The 21,044-nt window shown below is 47.2% G+C and overlaps 1 protein-coding gene across 4 annotated transcripts in view; it reads left to right on the top strand.

Annotated features, from left to right (window-relative positions):
* Positions 1–7,329, top strand: part of tox2 (TOX high mobility group box family member 2) — a 230,520-nt gene extending 223,191 nt beyond the window's left edge. For 3 of the 4 annotated variants that reach the window (XM_073062261.1, XM_073062259.1, XM_073062258.1), the window contains 2 exons: positions 1,205–1,344; positions 6,351–6,519. In XM_073062261.1, the coding sequence (XP_072918362.1) occupies positions 1,205–1,344; positions 6,351–6,387 (177 nt within the window). In that variant the 3' untranslated portion in view covers positions 6,388–6,519. Of the gene's footprint in view, positions 1–1,204; positions 1,345–6,350 lie in introns of all 4 variants that reach the window. The other variant, XM_073062260.1, reaches the window with a different exon arrangement.
* Positions 7,330–21,044: the final 13,715 nt, after the last annotated feature.

Below are 21,044 nucleotides of genomic sequence, written 5' to 3'. Positions count from 1 at the left end.
GGGACCTCTCCTGAAAACCATCGGAGATGTAAGGAACAGAGACCGATAGATAATTTAACAAGGAATGAGGCCCATCGGGGAGTGAGCCTGGCCAAATGTTCAAAGTGTCAGTGGGGAGGCTAGGGGGTTGTTTTGGGTGCAGTGACCACAAGTTTTAAGATAAATATGAATAACCCTAGTCTTCATTAAAAGTGCTAAGAAGGTATTGGGCTGTAATTGGGGGTAATCCACATCTGACATGTGGGAGGCCTTTAGCTGCCAGCTGGTTAGAGTTTAACATGTTTCTGTGAGGTGCAAGGATAAGGCTGGCAAGGTTCAAGAACCTTGAATATTGAGAGATGTTGTAACTCTCGTCAAAAAGAGAAAGGAAGTATGTGAAGGTTTAGCACAATGAAATCAGACAAGGCACTTGAAGAATATGAGGGCAGCAGCAGAAAATTTAAGAAACTAGAAGGGTTAAAAAGGGCTACAAAATATTCTCACAAGTAGGATTAAGGAGAATACCAGGGTATTTTATAGTTTCATTCGGAGCAAGAGGGTAGCAGAGGAAGGGAAACACACAAACACACCACTTTATCAGGTACACCTGTACACCTGCTCGTTTATGCAAATATCTAATCAGCCAATCAGGTGACAACAACTTAATGCTTAAAAGCACGCAGACATGGTCAAGAGGATCTGTTGTTCAGACCAAACATCAGAATGGGGAAGAAATGTGACTTAAGTGCCTTTGACTGTGGAATGATTGTTGGTGCCAGATGGGGTGGTTTGAGTATCTCAGAAACCGCTGATCTCCTGGGATTTTCACACACAGCAGTCTCTAGAGTTTACAGAGAATGAAAAACAAACAAAAACGTCCAGTGAGTGGCAGCTGTGCGGGTGAACTCGCCATGTGATTGAGAGAGGAGAATGTCCAGACTAGTTCAAGATGACAGTGACTCAAACAGCCACTCGTTATAACATCACAGAACATACCACACTCAGCAGCAGACCACCGACATACATATGGGAATGCCTAATGAAGTGGCCACTGAGCGTATCTCTGAACACATTCAGTGGGTTTTCCACAAAGATCTCCAGTCGTACTCATCCCCAAAGGTGTGAGGGATGAAACTGGTCCTCCCACACTCCCAAAGACTCAGTTGGGGTCCTGGATTATGCTGTGGATCTACAAAAGTCTCTCAAAGCATGCCTTTTCCCACAGGGATATGGTCACCTGCCATCGGAATTTCAGAGCCCAGTCGGTGCGGCATCTCCTGGTTCCGGAGTCTCGAACGCTGCGGTGCAGGGCAACGACTGGGACAGCGAGTACTGTAACAGTGAGTGTATCATCAGTCACTGCAGGTAACCACTATCACCCCTGACATACATGATGTGAAATGTGTGGCTTTGTGGCAGCTTACAGTGCAAAAATGAAAATTACTATAAATGACAAAATAAATAAGTGTAAAAAAGGAGAAATAAGGTAGTGTTCATGGATTCGTGATCCATTCAGAAATTTGAAGCTTGTTCCTAAATCACTGAGTGTGTGTCTTCAGGCTCCTGTACCTCCTCCCTGACGGTAGAAATGAGAAGAGGGCATGTCCTGGGTGGGAAGGCTCCTTAGTGATGGATGCTGCCTTCGTGAGGCACCATTTTTTAAAGATGGTGTAGAGGGTTGTGCCTGTGATGAATCTGAATGAGTCAACAACCCTCTGCAGCCTCTTGCAATCCTGCACATTGGAGAGTCCATGCCAGGTTGTGATTCAGCCAGTCCGAATGCTCTGCAGGTACACAACAGTACGAGGGTATAGACAGGGTAAATACAAGCAGGCTTTCCCACTTAGGCTGGGTGAGACTACAACCATGGGACCAGGGAGAAGTTTGGATAGGTACATGGATGGGAGGGGTATGGGGTCTATGGTCTGGGTGTGGGTCGATGGGACCATGGAGAAGTTTGGATGTACATGGATGGGAGGGGTATGGGGTCTATGGTCCGGGTGTGGGTTGATGGGACCAGGGAGAAGTTTGGATGTACATGGATGGGAGGGGTATGGGGTCTATGGTCTGGGTGTGGGTCGATGGGACCAGGGAGAAGTTTGGATGTACATGGATGGGAGGGATATGGGGTCTATGGTCCAGGTGTGGGTCGATGGGACCAGGGAGAAGTTTGGATGTACATGGATGGGAGGGGTATGGGGTCTATGGTCCGGGTGTGGGTCGATGGGATCAGGGAGAAGTTTGGATAGGTACATGGATGGGTGGGGTATGGGGTCTATGGTCCGGGTGTGGGTCGATGGGACCAGGGAGAAGTTTGGATAGGTACACGGATGGGAGGGTTATGGGGTCTATGGTCCGGGTGTGGGTCGATGGGACCAGGGAGAAGTTTGGATAGGTACATGGATGGGAGGGGTATGGGGTCTATGGTCCAGGTGTGGGTCGATGGGACCAGGGAGAAGTTTGGATGTACACGGATGGGAGGGGTATGGGGTCTATGGTCCGGGTGTGGGTCGATGGGACCAGGGAGAAGTTTCGATGTACATGGATGGGAGGGGTATGGGGTCTATGGTCCGGGTGTGGGTCGATGGGACCAGGGAGAAGTTTGGATGTACATGGATGGGAGGGATATGGGGTCTATGGTCTGGGTGTGGGTCGATGGGACCAGGGAGAAGTTTGGATAGGTACATGGATGGGAGGGGTATGGGGTCTATGGTCCAGGTGTGGGTCGATGGGACCAGGGAGAAGTTTGGATGTACATGGATGGGAGGGGTATGGGGTCTATGGTCCGGGTGTGGGTCGATGGGATCAGGGAGAAGTTTGGATAGGTACATGGATGGGTGGGGTATGGGGTCTATGGTCTGGGTGTGGGTCGATGGGACCAGGGAGAAGTTTGGATGTACATGGATGGGAGGGGTATGGGGTCTATAGTCCGGGTGTGGGTTGATGGGACCAGGGAGAAGTTTGGATGTACACGGATGGGAGGGGTATGGGGTCTATGGTCCGGGTGTGGGTCGATGGGATCAGGGAGAAGTTTCGATGTACATGGATGGGAGGGGTATGGGGTCTATGGTCCGGGTGTGGGTCGATGGGACCAGGGAGAAGTTTGGATGTACATGGATGGGAGGGGTATGGGGTCTATGGTCTGGGTGTGGGTCGATGGGACCAGGGAGAAGTTTGGATGTACATGGATGGGAGGGGTATGGGGTCTATGGTCTGGGTGTGGGTCGATGGGACCAGGGAGAAGTTTGGATAAGTACACAGATGGGAGGGGTATGGGGTCTATGGTCCGGGTGTGGGTCGATGGGACCAGGGAGAAGTTTGGATAAGTACATGGATGGGAGGGGTATGGGGTCTATGGTCCGGGTGTGGGTCGATGGGACCAGGGAGGAGTTTGGATAGGTACATGGATGGAAGGGGTATGGGGTCTATGGTCCGGGTGTGGGTCGATGGGACAAGGGAGAAGTTTGGATAGGTACATGGATGGGAGGGGTATGGGGTCTATGGTCTGGGTGTGGGTCGATGGGACCAGGGAGAAGTTCGGATGTACATGGATGGGAGGGGTATGGGGTCTATGGTCCAGGTGTGGGTCGATGGGACCAGGGTGAAGTTTGGATGTACATGGATGGGAGGGGTATGGGGTCTATGGTCTGGGTGTGGGTCGATGGGACCAGGGAGAAGTTTGGATGTACATGGATGGGAGGGGTATGGGGTCTATGGTCTGGGTGTGGGTCGATGGGACCAGGGAGAAGTTTGGATGTACATGGATGGGAGGGGTATGGGGTCTATGGTCCAGGTGTGGGTTGATGGGACCAGGGAGAAGTTTGGATAGGTACATGGATGGGAGGGGTATGGGGTCTATGGTCCGGGTGTGGGTCGATGGGACCAGGGAGAAGTTTGGATGTACATGGATGGGAGGGGTATGGGGTCTATGGTCTGGGTGTGGGTCGATGGGACCAGGGAGAAGTTTGGATGTACATGGATGGGAGGGGTATGGGGTCTATGGTCTGGGTGTGGGTCGATGGGACCAGGGAGAAGTTTGGATAAGTACACAGATGGGAGGGGTATGGGGTCTATGGTCCGGGTGTGGGTCGATGGGACCAGGGAGAAGTTTGGATGTACATGGATGGGAGGGGTATGGGGTCTATGGTCTGGGTGTGGGTCGATGGGACCAGGGAGAAGTTTGGATGTACATGGATGGGAGGGGTATGGGGTCTATGGTCCGGGTGTGGGTCGATGGGGCCAGGGAGAAGTTTGGATAGGTACATGGATGGGAGGGGTATGGGGTCTATGGTCCGGGTGTGGGTCGATGGGACAAGGGAGAAGTTTGGATAGGTACATGGATGGGAGGGGTATGGGGTCTATGGTCTGGGTGTGGGTCAATGAGACTAGATAGAATAACAGTTTAGCATGGACTAGATGGGCCAAAGGTCCTGTTTCTGTGCTGTAGTGTTCTATGACTCTGATGCAGAATAGAAATGATGGGCGAACTGAGCAAGTATTTTGCATCATTATCACTGTGGAAGACACTGGCAGTATGGTGGAAGTTCCAGGTGTCGGGGGTCATGAAGTGTGTGAAGTTACCATTATTTGGGAAAATGTTCTTGGGAAACTGAAGGTCTGAAGGTAGATACGTCACCTGGACCAGATAGTGTACACACCAGGGTTCTGAAGAGATTGTGGAGGCATTAGAAATAATCTTTCAAGAATCACTAGATTCTGAAATGGTTTCAGAAGACTGGAAAATTGCAAATGTCACCCCACTCTTTAAGAAGGGAGAGAGACAGAAGAAAGGAAACTATTGGCCAGTTAGTCTGATCTCAGTGGATGGGAAGATGTTAGAGTCAATTGTTAAGGATGAGGTCTCAGGGTACTTGGAAGCACATGATAAAATAGACCACAGTCAGCACGGTTTCCTCAAGGGAAAATCTTGCCTCAGAGATCTGTTAGAATTCTCTGAAGAAATAACAAGCATGGTAGACAAAGGGAATCAGTAATATTGTATAATTGGATTTTCAGAAAGTCCTTGGAAAGGTGAGGCTGCTTAATAAACTAGGAGCCTGTGGCATTACAGGAAAGATTCTCGCATGGATAAAGCAGTGGCTGATTGGCAGGAGGCAAAGTGTGGGAATAAAGGGTGTCTATTCTGGTTGGCTGCTGGTGACTAGTGGTGTTCCACAGGGGTCTATGTTGGGGTCAGTTCTTTTTACGTTATATCTCAATGATTTAGATGATAGAATTGATGGCTTTGTTGCAAAGTTTGCAGATGATGTGAAGGTAGGTGGAGGGGCAGGTAGATTTGAGAAACAGACAGGCTATAGAAGGACTTTGGTTAGGAGACTGGGAAAAGAAGTGGCAGATGGGATACACGTCAGGAGGTGTATGATCATGCACTTTGGCGGAATAAATGAAAGGGTTGACCATTTCTAAATGGAGAGAAAATACAAAAAACTGAGGTGCAAAGGAACTTGAGAGTCCTTGTGCAGGATTCCCCAAAGGTTAATTTGCAGGTTGAGTCTGTGGTGAGGAAGGAAAATGTGATGTTAGCATTTCCAGAGGACTGGAATACAAAAGCAGGGACGTAATGTTAAGATTTTCTAAAGCACTGGTGAGGCCTGACTTGCAGTTTTGTGAGTAGTTTTAGGCCTCTACATCAGAAAGAATGTGCTGAAACTGGAGAGGGTTTGAAGGAGGTTCGTGAAAGTGATTCCAGGATTGAATGGTGTTTCATATGAAGGGCATGAATTCATTGGAATTCAGAAGAACAAGGGGTGACCTCATTGAAACCCATCGAATGGTGAAAGGTCTTGATAGAGTGGGTGTGGAGAGAATGTTTCCTATGGTGGGAGAGTCTAAGACCAGAGGATACTGCCTCAGAATAGAGGGATGTCCTTTTACAATGGACATGAGAAGGAATTCCTTTAGCCAGACAGTGGTGAATCTGTAGAACTATTTGCCACAGGCAGCTGAGGAGGCCAGGCCTTCATGTATGTTTAAGGCAGAGGTTGATAGATTCTTGATTGGTCAGGGCATGAAGGGATTTGGGGAGAAGGTAGGAGACTGGGGCTGAGAGGAAAATTGGATCAGCCATGATAAAATGGCAGAGCAGACTCGATGGGCCAAATGGCCTAATTCTGCTCCTAAATCTTATGGTGTTATGGTGTAAATAATGAAAGCCCATTGGGAACAGTCTGCAAACTCTTGCCTTCTCTGATACTGTGGCACAGTCAGAAGGTTTGTTAGTAGTTTGGTTAAAGCTGGAATAGTATTCCAGGAAGTTGCTGATCGTTGAACACCTGCAGTACGATTGCAAAGTGGGTGTGAGCTCAGACTGCTCCAGATCACTAAAGGAACTCTGTTTTCTATTCATTTAGCATGTTACCGAGGGACAAGCTTCTCTACCTCACCTGAGCTCACTGCAAGCACCGTTACGTGGACTTCACCGAGGGATAACCGTCACTTCTGGTAACACTGAGGGCATTGAGAAGTCAAGAAGCCCTCACAGGCCTGGGGTTCTCTCATCTTTCTGAAGGATTCCAATCCCATCCATTTGCAAATCAAAAGTATAAAAATTAAAATAACTGGGTGACAATCTAATTCTGTCCGACAGTGGAAACATTTTCTTTGTCCCACGGTTAGATCTCAACTGCTACTGTGCTGAGCTGGTCTTATGGTTAATTCCAGAGACTGTGCACTTACAATGTAACGGTCCCCCTCCCCCTGCCCTGCTGGACAGCACCGGACAGCCGCGTACATGGTCTACACTGCAACTGTGACCATCAGATATGATCGAGGCCTTTTTCCATACTGACCACTTGAATAATGACAAGTTCAACTGGCAAAGACATTAAACTTTTAAATGTGAAGCAGTCCGTGAAGAAATTTAGGATTTTGTTTTTTGTAGTTTTACTAAATGTTTTAGAAGTGTTGAAAATTCCAGAAGCTTTATGTGTTGGAAACTTATTCTGTGATTTACTTTATAGAGAAGAGAGTATTTTTTTTGTATCTGATTTTGGGTAACTGTTTAGAGAGGAGGGTGCGTTTGTGTATAAAATGCCAAATGTGTTTGTTTTGTTGACCAGGGTCTTTTTTAACCATCTTCCATAGCTTTTAATATTCAATTCCTGCCAGTGCCCAATTATTTAATTTTATTTTTTGATTGATGCTACCTAGCCTATTTAAGGAAGTAAATTCATCTGTAAGCCATGTTTTTAATGAGTTGGTGAGCTCTCTGACATCATGCTGGCATCTCTCCATTTGATTTAACACCGACTGTCAGACCTCACGTTCAAATGCTTCATGTCTCGCATTTCTTTCTCCCATAAGTAAATAAAGAGGTAATTTTATACTCCAGGGACGTGTAAAGGTCACTGCTTTTCCACTGGACATTCACATTGATCTCTCACTAACACCAACGTTCTGCACAGTAGAAACACTAGAATAATTTTGTTGAAGCACGGATGTTTTTCTGAAAGAATTTCATCACAACACCAGCCACTGATTGGAGCCATTGGGGATGGAAACAGGCCGTTTGTCCAACCATCCATGCCAACTCAAATGTCAATTAGCCTACATTTGACCCTTATCCCTCCAAAACTCCTCTATCCAGCAACCTGATTGGGTTCTGCCTGTGACCACCCCCGCCCTCTCACTGGCTCTTGTTCAGACGTGCACGGTGTGGGACGCGTCCGCACCTTACCAGGAGGGCTCGCCACACCTGCACCGGCCAGCAGCTCTGCATGGCTTTCGTCAGAACCGTCGGCCAAAGCCTGCTGCTCGGTTAGGTTGAGGAAGTATTTAAGAAGCACAAAAGATCATGGACTTTGTAATCTGAAGCACAGGTTACCAGAACGTGGAAGTGAACAAGGAGGTCACACAACCTTGTAAAGCCTTGCTCCAGCCATAGCGGGAGGACTCGTCCATTTTGGCAACACTTGCTGGGGCAAACGTGAAGCCTTTGCAGAAGACATGAACATTAATATATGTTGACAATCTGAATGACAGTATTGATGGTTTTGTGGTGTTACGATAAGGCAACAATGAATATAGAATTGAGACAGGTTTTTTATAAACAAATAAACATTTATTTAAACTCTGCTCAATAAAAATGAAAAGTAAACAAGCAACTAACTTAACCGGATGTTAACTGCTATACAGCAACTCGAACAGTTCTTAAAGCGATAAATGCAAACACAGTTCTTAGAGTAATAAATGCAAAAGTCCAAATGATTTATACAGTCAATTAGGAGAGACTTTCCTGAAGTAACGAATTCCTCAACGACGTGATGTTACTGCTGATCCCAGCCGAAATTATGCCTTGCCCAAAGGATTCACGATGAAGGAAATAAAAATGGCTTGAAGGAACTGACCTTTTCCTTGGTGAATAACACTGCCCCAACCCTTTCTGCTCTTACCACAGGGGCTATCTCGGATGTAGGTTACTATCTCCAGAACAAAGATCCAATAAGGACAATCCTGTATTACCGCCAACGACACCAACTTTACTTGATCCTTCGTGTTTCCGTACTTCAGTAAATCTTCACTCTCTAATACTTAGACTTTAAAATTAAATGGAAGATACATCAATCATAACTGCCAGTGATTTTCAAAACAGCCGGCACAATGACAATGTACCTTACAGTAAGAATTCAAACAACACACACAAAATGCTGGTGGAACACAGCAGGCCAGGCAGCATCTATAGGGAGAAGCGCTGTCGACGTTTCGGGCCCAGTCTCGGCCCGAAACGTCGACAGCGCTTCTCCCTATAGATGCTGCCTGGCCTGCTGTGTTTCACCAGCATTTTGTGTGTGTTGTTTGAATTTCCAGCATCTGCAGATTTCCTTGTGTAAGAATTAAAACTCCACTTTAAAACAAAACTGCGTCATGAAACCAAATATGCAGCATAATGGAGTAATGGATGACTTAAACAATGTCCCAACAAAAACTCCTGTGTCACAGCAGGCTTTCCCCGTTTTATACTTGTTGAAAACAGGCCATCACATGACCTCACACTGGTGGGAAAATTACATCATGTGACCTCACACTGGCGGGAAAATACATCACAAGACCATGACATCACACTCACCACATACTCAATTACATCGTGGTCATGAGGCAGTCACAAGATACCCACGGGGTATATAACAGTGGCGATACAAATTAAATGGAGGAACAGGCCATGCTGAGGAAGCAGAGAGTTTGCAGAAGGACTTGGACAGATTAGGAGAATGGACAATAAGATGGCAGCTGGACTATAGCGTCCGGAAGTGTCTGGCCGTGTACTTTGGTAAAGAAATAAAAGCGGAGCACAAAGTGCAAAGGGTCCTTGTGCAGGATCCCTAAAGGTTAACTTGTTGATTGAGTAGATGGTAAGGAAGGCAAACGCAATGTTTGTACTCATTCTGAGAGGACCAGAATACAAAAGCAAGAATGTAATGCTGAGACTTTATAAGATATTGCTTAGACCCCAAATGAAGACTGATGAGCAGTTACAGGTCCCATATCTCAGGCACTGGAAGGGATCCATAGAAGGTCTACAAGAATGATTCTGAGAATGAAAGGACTAAGGTACGAGGAATGCTTGATAGCTCTGGGTCTGTACTCACTACAGTTCAGAAGAATGAGGGGGAATCTCATTGAAATATTGAATATTGAAAGGCCTAAAAAGAGTGAATGTGGAGAGGATGTTTCCTATGGTGGGTGAGTCTAGGACCAGACAGAGACAGTGGATGTGGAGAGGATGTTTCCTATAGTGGGTGAGTCTAGGACCAGAGGACACAGACAGAGTGGATGTGGAGAGGATGTTTCCTATAGGGGGGGAGTCTAGGACCAGAGGACACAGATAGAGTGGATGTGGAGAGGATGTTTCCTATAGTGGGTGAGTCTAGGACCAGAGGACACAGATAGAGTGGATGTGGAGAGGATGTTTCCTGTAGTGGGTGAGTCTAGGACCAGAGGACACAGATAGAGTGGATGTGGAGAGGATGTTTCCTGTAGTGGGTGAGTCTAGGACCAGAGGACACAGACAGAGTGGATGTGGAGAGGATGTTTCCTATAGTGGGTGAGTCTAGGACCAGAGGACACAGCCTCAGAATAGAAGGAAGTCCACTTGGAACTAAGATGCTGAAGAATTTCTTTAGCCAAAGGTTATGAATCTGTGGAATTCATTGCCACAGATGTTTGTAGAGGCCAAGTCTTTGGGTATATTTAAAGCGGATGTTGACAGGTTCCTGGTTAGCCAGGCCATCAAAGGCTACAAGAGAAGGCAGGAGAATGGGGTTGAGAGGGATAATAAATCAGCCGTGATGGAATGATGGGGCGGACTTGGTGCTGAATTGCCTGATTCTGCTCCTATGTCTTAAGGCATTATGGTCTTAAAATTTTGCAGGAATTATTCAGGACTGTGGGACTTGACAGGGGAGAGAGAGTAGTTGGAGCCATTCTCTCTGGAACAGAACAGTAGTGGGGGCATCTAATGGAAGTGTTGTGGCAGAGCGGATCGCAAGAAAGTGTTCCCATGGCAGCTCAAGTCAAGTAAAGTCACTTTTTATTGTCATTTCGACCATAACTGCTGGCACAGTACACAGTAAAAATGAGACGACATTTTTCAGGACCATGGTGCTACATGAAGCAATACAAAAACTACACTGAACTACATAAAAGCAACACAGAAAAAAAACTACACTGGACTACAGACCTACCCAGGACTCCATAAAGTGCACAAAACAGTGCAGGCATTACAATAAATAATAAGCAAGACAATAGGCACAGTAGAGGGCAGTAAGTTGGTGTCAGTCCAGACTCTGGGTATTGAGGAGTCTGATGGGTTGGGGGAAGGAACTGTTACATAGGCTGGTTGGGAGAGCTCAAGTGCTTCGGAGCCTTTTCCCAGACGGCAGAAGGGAGAAGAGATTGTATGAGGGGTGCGTGGGGTCCTTCATAATGCTGTTTGCTTTGCGGATGCAGCGTGTAGTGTAAATGTCTGTAATGGCGGGACGAGAGACCCCGATGATCTTCTCAGCTGACCTCACTATCCGCTGCAGGGTCTTGCGATCCGAGATGGTGCAAGAACAAAGATCACTGGCAATAAAACTACCAATCTTAGCATTGCTTCTGGCTTGTTTCTCACTGACGAAGAATGGAAAAAATGTTCAAGGTGCATTTCAACCACAGCATTGTGCAGTTGGACCACCTCAGATATGTATTGCTTGGGCCGTGTGGTTTGTCTGGATGTAAATAACATCGTCTCCAACAAGATTCTAAGGCCTCAAAACTCCCCTCATACACAATGCTGCAGAACGTGGTGTATTACACGCAGCATTAACACTGAAACTGAATCGAATGCTCCCTTGCACAAAAGATAATATTTATGGAATATCGACGAGCAGACAGAAAGAGCAGATTCTGAAAAGTGGAATTTCCCTGCAGTCACGAACACTACCAGGATAGAACGTTACTCACATGTTGTTGGGGAATAGATTAAAATGATTGAACTGATCAGTACGATTCACCCTTGAGGTTTGCAGAATTCTCTCTCTCTCTCTGCAAATTCATCACTGTCGGCAGAACCTGGGAAAGTTTGTGAATTGTACTGATCACACACAAGAGCCTTCTACAACGTAGCACCGAAGTGCTTGGCAGCTCAGGCAGGAATAAACAGTGAAGTTTCGGCTGAGACCATCCATCAGGAGTCTTCATAAGATCCCATTCCCTTCCGTAGGTGCTGCCTGATCTGCTGAGTTCCTCCAGCACTTTGTCCACACCCACACTCTCTCATGTACACACACACACACACTGAATCACACATACACACTGACTAGCACAAAGTCATGCACACACTCACATACAGACAGTGCATCACACATACACAATGATACACACACACACTACAACAAAGGCAGACACACTTACACACACATATCGACTCAAACATACACAGTGATTTACACACACCTGCTGATTAACACAAAGTCATACTCATACATGCTGACACACTCATACTAACTCACACATAGACAATGATTCACACACACACTAACACAAAGTCATACACACACTGATACACAATCTCACAAACAAACCGATACACTCACACACATACACACACACTCATTTACACACTGATATACACACACACACTCACTCTGCGGGAGATTATGATAGGGAATGAGAGCTGGGGATGCAGTTGTGATGCGATACAAAGACAGCAGTAATCTCTGTGGATGACTTCATGTTGTTAAAAGTGAGGATATTTAAATCACCCGCATCGATGCCAGGGCTGTACATTGGCAGGTTTGCCTGTGGTAGCCCTGGCTGGTTGCCTGTCCTGGGTGAAGCAGCTCCCTCCTCACACACAGCTCTCAAGGTGAACACTACATCAGCCTGAACCTGGAACTAACTCTCCCTCCGATCCATTCACCCTCTCTCCCCGGCCACTGCTGGGGAAGAGGGGGCAGTGAGGTAGAGTGCCAGCACCCTGGTCTCGGGTAAACCCAGTGAGGACAATAGCAGTGATGCATAGAACTGGAGGTCAAGTCCCTGGGCTTTCTGTGGCATGCTGAGACCTGGGGAGGCCTAGGCTTGGTGAACACCTAACGTGGGAGGACCTACCACCTCCCATTCCTGAGCTCACAACCCAGGAAGCATGATGGCCCCTTCGTAGACCAATTACGAGCGCAGAGACAGAAGTGGGACAACTTTGGCCAATGTTGAGGCTAGTGCCATCTCCTGTTCCTGTTACTACCTCTCATAAGTGAGTGAAAATGCCCTTCACAGTGGAGCCCTCCACTAGGGAAAGCCCCAGCCACTGGACTGCCTCCAGCCATCCACCTGCTGACTGTTCCCAGAACTGACTGCAGCTTGAAGATCAGTGTCGCTAACCCCAGCCCTGCACAGGGGAACACAGTGCATGGTGCTGCAGGGCGTACTTTCCTTTGGGGTTAGACTGTGGTTTAACGTGCAAAATGTTCATTCTTACAGTAAACAAAAAAAAGAAAGGGTTTTTTGTGAATACCTGTGTTATGGGTACTGGTTAAGCAATTATCAACCACCTCTTTCCGGTTATAAACGCAGAAGGAACAATATTGTAACACCAGCCTGTGATCTATAGGTCAGACGCAACCTCATACAGTGTTTGTTCTGTTCTCAGAGTCGAGGGGTACGTGGTAGTTCACCGTGGTGAGATGAGGGGTGGGAAGTCAGTAGGTGGTTACAATGGAGAGCGAGAATGTTCCACCCGATGGTGAACTGCTACTCACTGTGAAGGGCAGGAACACATCTATAGGCTTGAAAGACACCCAAGATGCCAAAAATATCAAACTATTATAATGAATAAGTGGTTCTCTCTGCTTTAAGGTAAAAGACTTGCACTTGTGATGGGATTTAACTGAACACAGATGGACCAGGCACAAGTTTCGTTGGTCTACGTTTGCTTAAAATCCCTGGCCCCCCCTGCTGCTTCAGTCACCTGGACTGGAAGCTCAGGAATTCTCTCACATCTCCAACTTGCTCGAGGCTCAGACCTTCCCTCTGAGACCAGAGCTGGCAGGATGAGGCCATTCATCGACTTCCACCTGCTTACCCCACTTTGCTGCAATCCTGCCTTTTCCCTTCATATCCAAAGATACCTGCGGGGCTGAGTAAAGCCCCTGCTCAGGTTCGCGGGTGTGGCGTTTTCACATACTCCATCTCATGACATGGAGGCTCCAGTTTCCTCCCAAAGACGCAGGCTGGTGGGTTAATTGGCCTCTGTAACTTACCCCTAGTGTGTGGGTGAGAGGTGGAGCTCAAGGGAGTTGTTGGGCCTCAGAGATGGAGGAGGTTTACGGAGAATGAGATGCCTCTGAGAGCTGGCATAGACTCAATCGACTGAATGGCCTTCTGTATGAAGTTTTGTATATATCCAGTGACCGAACTTATCATCCTCAGCACAGAAATCCAAAGATTTTTATAAGTGACTTTGATGAGGAAGTGGAAGGGTGCGTTAGTAAATTTGCCGAAGACACAAAGACTGGTGATGTTGTGGATGGTGTCGATGGTTGTTGTAGGATTTGACGGAATCCAGAGCAAAATGAAATTCAAAAAGAAAAGTGTGAAGCAGGTGCACTTTGGAAAGTTGAACTTTAAGGCCAAATACAGTGTTAAAGCTGGATTCTTAGCAGTGTTGAGCAACAGAATAATCTTGCTGACAATGTCCGTAATTCCCTCAAATTGCCACACAAGGGTGGTTAAAAAGATGTATGGTGGGTTGGCCTTTGTTAGTTGGGGGAATTAGTTGAAAAGCTGTGATGTAATGCTGCACTCTATAAAATGACTGGTTAAACCGTTCTGGAAATATGGTGTTCAGTTCTGGCCACCTCATTATAGGAAGGATGTGGAAGCTTTAGAGAGGGTGCAGAGGAGATTCACCAGGATACTACCTGGATTAGAGAGGGTGCGGAGGAGATTGACCAGGACGCTGCCTGGATTAGAGAGGGTGTGGAAGAGATTGACCAGGACGCTGCCTGGATTAGAGAGGGTGCAGAGGAGATTCACCGGGACGCTGCCTGGATTAGAGAGGGTGCGGAAGAGATTGACCAGGAAGCTGCCTGGATTAGAGGGTGCAGAGGAGATTGACCAGGACGCTGCCTGGATTAGAGAGGGTGCGGAAGAGATTGACCAGGACGCTGCCTGGATTAGAGGGTGCAGAGGAGATTCACCAGGACGCTGCCTGGATTAGAGAGGGTGCAGAGGAGATTCACCAGGACGCTGCCTGGATTAGAGAGGGTGCGGAAGAGATTGACCAGGACGCTGCCTGGATTAGAGGGTGCAGAGGAGATTTACCAGGACGCTGCCTGGATTAGAGAGGGTGCAGAGGAGATTCACCAGGACGCTGCCTGGATTAGAGGGTGCAGAGGAGATTGACCAGGATGCTGACTGGATTAGAGAGGGTGCGGAGGATATTGACCAGGACGCTGCCTGGATTAGAGAGGGTGCAGAGGAGATTCACCAGGACGCTGCCTGGATTAGAGAGGGTGCGGAAGAGATTGACCAGGACGCTGCCTGGATTAGAGGGTGCAGAGGAGATTGACCAGGATGCTGACTGGATTAGAGAGGGTGCGGAGGATATTGACCAGGACGCTGCCTGGATTAGAGAGGGTGCAGAGGAGATTGACCAGGATGCTGACTGGATTAGAGAGGGTGCGGAGGATATTTACCAGGATGCTGCCTGGATTAGAGAGGGTGCAGAGGAGATTTACCAGGATGATGCCTGGATTAGAGAGGGTGCGGAAGAGATTGACCAGGACGCTGCCTGGATTAGAGAGGGTGCAGAGGAGATTCACCAGGACGCTGCCTGGATTAGAGGGTGCAGAGGAGATTCACCAGGATACTGCCTGGATTAGAGAGGGTGCGGAAGAGATTGACCAGGACGCTGCCTGGATTAGAGGGTGCAGAGGAGATTGACCAGGATGCTGACTGGATTAGAGAGGGTGCGGAGGATATTGACCAGGACGCTGCCTGGATTAGAGAGGGTGCAGAGGAGATTTACCAGGATGCTGCCTGGATTAGAGAGGGTGCAGAGGAGATTTACCAGGATGATGCCTGGATTAGAGAGGGTGCGGAAGAGATTGACCAGGACGCTGCCTGGATTAGAGGGTGCAGAGGAGATTCACCAGGACGCTGCCTGGATTAGAGGGTGCAGAGGAGATTCACCAGGATACTGCCTGGATTAGAGAGGGTGCAGAGGAGATTCACCAGGATACTGCCTGGATTAGAGAGGGTGCAGAGGAGATTCACCAGGATACTGCCTGGATTAGAGAGGGTGCAGAGGAGATTCACCGGGACGCTGCCTGGATTAGAGAGGGTGCAGAGGAGATTTACCAGGATGATGCCTGGATTAGAGAGGGTGCGGAAGAGATTGACCAGGACGCTGCCTGGATTAGAGGGTGCAGAGGAGATTCACCAGGACGCTGCCTGGATTAGAGGGTGCAGAGGAGATTCACCAGGATACTGCCTGGATTAGAGAGGGTGCAGAGGAGATTCACCAGGATACTGCCTGGATTAGAGAGGGTGCAGAGGAGATTCACCAGGATACTGCCTGGATTAGAGAGGGTGCAGAGGAGATTCACCGGGACGCTGCCTGGATTAGAGAGGGTGCGGAGGAGATTCACCGGGACGCTGCCTGGATTAGAGAGGGTGCAGAGGAGATTCACCAGGATGCTGCCTGGATTAGAGAGGGTGCAGAGGAGATTCACCAGGATACTGCCTGGATTAGAGAGGGTGCAGAGGAGATTCACCGGGACGCTGCCTGGATTAGAGAGGGTGCGGAGGAGATTCACCGGGACGCTGCCTGGATTAGAGAGGGTGCGGAAGAGATTGACCAGGACGCTGCCTGGATTAGAGAGGGTGCAGAGGAGATTCACCAGGATGCTGCCTGGATTAGAGAGGGTGCAGAGGAGATTCAACAGGATGCTGCCTGGATTAGAGAGGGTGCAGAGGAGATTCACCAGGATGCTGCCTGGATTAGAGAGGGTGCAGAGGAGATTCACCGGGACGCTGCCTGGATTAGAGAGGGTGCGGAGGAGATTCACCGGGACGCTGCCTGGATTAGAGAGGGTGCGGAAGAGATTGACCAGGACGCTGCCTGGATTAGAGGGTGCAGAGGAGATTCACCAGGACGCTGCCTGGATTAGAGGGTGCAGAGGAGATTCACCACGACGCTGCCTGGATTAGAGAGGGTGTCTAAAGGTTGAGCAAGCTAATAGTGAAGGAGGATGAGCGGTGACTTGATAGACACGGACAAGATGAAAAGGCATTGATAGAGCGGACAGTCAGAGACTGTTCCCCAGGGCAGAAATAGGGGGAATCATTTTAAGGTGATGGAGGAAAGTATAAGGGGTATACCCGAAGCAGACTTTTACACAGAGAGTAGTGAGTGTGCAGAACACGGTGCCACAAGTAGTGGTACAGCAGGTGCATTAGGGACTTTTAAAGACTCTTAAAAACATGCATGGATGAAAGAAAAATGGAGGACTATATAGGAGGGAAGAGTTAGATTGCTCTTAGAGTAGGTTAAAAGGTCAGTACAACATCTCTGGCCAAAGGGTCTGTACTGTGCTGGAATGTGCTACTCTACCCGTGGTAGCACAAGCCCTCTAAATCAGGCAGCAACCTGATAAACCTCGTCTGCACCCTCGCCAAAGCCTCAACATCCCTCCTAGAGTGGGGCAACCAGACTTGTACACAATACTCCAGATGTGGCCTAAGTTGCAATATAATCCCTGACTTTTGAACTCAAATAAAAGCTTTCTTAACCATCTCATCGACCTGTGTAGCCACTTTCAAGGAGCTGTGACCTTGGATCCCAAGTTCTCTCCGCTCAGCAACACTGTTCAGGACTTTGCCCCTAACAGTGTATTGTCTCCTTGTATTTGCCCCACTGAGGTGCTACACTTCACATTTATTTATGTTAACTCTACCTGCCATTTCTCTGCCCATATCTGCAACTGGTCCATATCGTGCTGTATTCTTTGCCAGTCTTCTACACTATCCACAGCTCCACCAGTCTTGGTATCAACCTCAAACTTACTAACCCACCCATCTATATTTTCATCCAGGTCATTTATATACACCACAAACAGCAGAGGTCCAAGCACAGATCCCTGCAGAACTTCACTAATTCCCAATAACCTCCAGCTCAGATAAGACCCTTCACAAAACTCTCTTTTCTATGCATCTCAATCTTCTGGATTAACCTCCCATGAGGGACTTTGTCAAACACCTCTCCAAGATCCATGTAGAACATCCACTGCCCTACTCATATCAATCTCTCTTGTCCCCTTGTCAAAAAACTCAATCAAATCGGTATGACACGACCTACCCCGTAACAAAGCCATGCTGGATCTCCATAATTAGGGCATGGGTTTCCAAATGTTCATATATCCCTAAGAATTTTCTCCAGCAATTTCCCTACAACAGACGTGAGACGACTCACTGGTCTATAGTTCCCAGGATTTTCCCTTGTTCCCTTCTTAAATAGAGGTACAACACTAGCCACTCGCCAGTCCTCTGGGACCTCACCTGTGCCTAACGAGGACACGAAGGTACTACTCAAGGTCACAGCAATCTTTTCGCTTGCCTCTTTCAATAACCTGGGGTAAATCCCATACAGCAATCATGGGGGTTTCAATATACAGGTAGATTGGGGAAATCAGGTTGGTACGGGATTCCAAGAGGGGGAATTTCTAGAGTGCCTACGAGGTGGATGTTTAGAGAAGCTTGTGGTTGAGCCCACTAGGGATCAGTTATTCTGGATTGGATGTTGTGCAATGAGCCAGAATTGATTAGGGAGCTTAAAATAAAAGAACCCTTAGGGGAGAGTGATCAAGTCATCCTGAAGTTTGACAGGGAGAAGCTAAAGCCAGATATATCAGTATTACAGTGGAGTAAAGGGAATTACAGAGGCTTGAGAGAGGAGTTGGCCAGAATTGATTAGAAAAAAAACACTGGCAGGGGATGACGACAAAACAGCAACGGCCGGAATTTCTGGAAGAAATTCAGAAGGCACAAGATATATACATCCCAAAGAGGAAGAAGTATTCCAAGGGCAACATGACACAATTGTGGCTAACAAGCGAAATCAAAACCAGCATTAAAGGCCACAGAGAGGGCATATAATAGAGCAAAAATTAGTGGGAACTTAAAGAACTGGGAAGGTTGTTAAAACCAACAGAAGGCAACTAAAAAAGTCATTAAAAAGGTAAAGATGGAATACAAAAATAAGCTAGCCAATAATTAATGAGGATACTAAAAGTTACTTCAGATACACGAAGTGTAAAAGAGAAGCGAGAGTGGATATCGGGCTGCTGGAAAGCGATCCTGGAGAGGTAGCGATGGTGGACAAGCTGATTAATATTATGCATCGGTCTTCACTGTGGAAGATACTAGCAGTATGGTGGGAGCTCCAGGAGTCAGAGGTCATAAAGGGAGTGAAGTTACTATGTGGATAAGGTTCTTGAGAAACTGAAAGGTCTGAAGGTAGATTAGTCACCTGGACCAGATGGTGTACACACCAGAGTTCTGAAAGAGGTGGCTGAAGAGATCTTGGAAGTATTAGTAATGATCTTTCAAGAATTACTAGATTCTGGAATGGTTCTGGAAGAATGCAAAATTACAAATGTCACTCCACTCTTCATGAAGGGAGAGAGGCAGAAGAAAGGAAACTATAGGCCAGTTAGTCTGTCCTCAGTGGTTGGGAATATGTTGGAGTCAATTGGTAAGGATGAGGTTTCAGGGTACTTGGAGCCACATGATAAAATAGGCTGTAGTCAGCATGGTTTCCTCAAGGGAAAATCTTGCTTGACAAATCTGTTGGAATTCTTTGAAGAAATAACAAGCAGGAGACAAAGGAGCACTGTTTGATGTTGTGTACTTGGATTTTCAGAGGCCTTTGACAAGGTACCAAACACAAGCCTGCTTAACAAGCTACAAGCTCACGGCATTACTGGAAAGATTCTAGCATGGATAAAGTTGTGGCTGATCAGCAGGAGGCAAAGAGTGGGGATAAAGAGAGCCTTTTCTGACTGGCTGCCAGTGCCTAGTGATATTCCACAAGGGTCTGTGTTGGGACCATTTCTTTTCACGTTATATGTCAATACTTTGGATGATGAAATTGATGGCTTTTTTTGCAAAGTTTGCAGACGTTCCAAAGACAGGTAGCTTTGAGGAAGTAGGGAGGGTACAAAAGAACATAGACAAATTAAGAGATTTGGCAAAGAAGTGGCAGATGGAATACAGTGTCGGAGTGTGTATGGTCATGCACTTTGTAGAAGAAATGAAGGGGTTGACTATTTTCTAAATGGAGAGAAAATCCAAAAACTGAGGTGCAAAGGGACTTTGGAGTCCTTGTGCAGGATTCCCTAAAGGTTAATTTGCAGGTTGAGTCTGGTGGGAAAGGTAAATGCAATGTTAGCATTCGTTTCCAGAGGACTGGAATATAAAAGCGAGGATGTAATGTTGAGACTTTATAAAGCTCTGGTGAGGACTCACTTGGGGAAGTGTGAATATTTTGGGCCTGTTATCTTAGAAAGGATGTGCTGAAACTGGAGAGGGTTCAAAAATGATTCCAGGATAGAATGACGAGTCACATGGAGAGGGTTAGATGATTCTGGGCCTGTACTCACTGGAATTCAGAAGAATGAGGGGTGACCTCACTGAAACCCATCGAATGGTGAAAGGACTTGATGGAGTGGATGTGGAGAGGATTTTTCCTGTGGTGGGAGAGTCTAACACTAGAGGACTCAGGATAGAGGCACCCTTTTAGAATGGAGACGAGGAATTTCTTTAGCCAGAGAGTGGTGAATCTGTGGAATTCTTTGCTACAGGCAGCCATGGAGGCCAAGTCTTTATGTGTATTTAAGTCAGAGGTTGATAGATTCTTGATTGGTCAGGGCAAGAAGGGATACAGGGAGATTGGGGCTGAGAGGAAAATTGGATCAGCCATGATGAAATGGTGGAGCAAACTTGATGGGCCAATTGATCTAATTCTGCCCCTAAATCACGTGGTCTTAGGGATGTCATGTTGAAGTCATATAGGACATTGGTGAGTCCTAATTTGGAGCAGACTGTGCAGTTTTCGTCACCTCCCTGCAGGAAATATATCGATAAGTTTGAAATAGTACACGGGAAATTTATGAGGATGTTGCCAGAACTTAAGCACCTGAGTTAGAGGGAAAGGTTCAATCGGTGCAGGTCAAAGGGAGTAGGACTTCAGTGTGGGCTAGATGGGCTGAATGGCCTGTTTCAGTGGTGTACTTTTCTATGACATTAGGTTAGGATTTATTCCCTGGAGTGTAGGAGAATGAGGGGAGATCTGATAGAGATTTACAAAATTATGAAGGGTATAGATAGGGTAAATGCAAGCAGGATTTTCCAATGAGATTGGGTGCAACTAGAACCCAATGGGTCATGGGTTAAGGGAGAAGGATGATAAATGGTAATGTGCAAAAGTCTTAGGCACATATATATATAGTGCCAAAGAGATTTGCACAGTGCTGTATTTGTCCACGTGGAGTGGAGAGCGGGGTTTT

The sequence above is a fragment of the Hemitrygon akajei genome, chromosome 11 (genome assembly GCF_048418815.1).
Source record: "Hemitrygon akajei chromosome 11, sHemAka1.3, whole genome shotgun sequence".
Classification (NCBI taxonomy): Eukaryota; Metazoa; Chordata; class Chondrichthyes; order Myliobatiformes; family Dasyatidae; genus Hemitrygon; species Hemitrygon akajei.
This window is presented reverse-complemented; position numbering and strand designations above follow the sequence as displayed.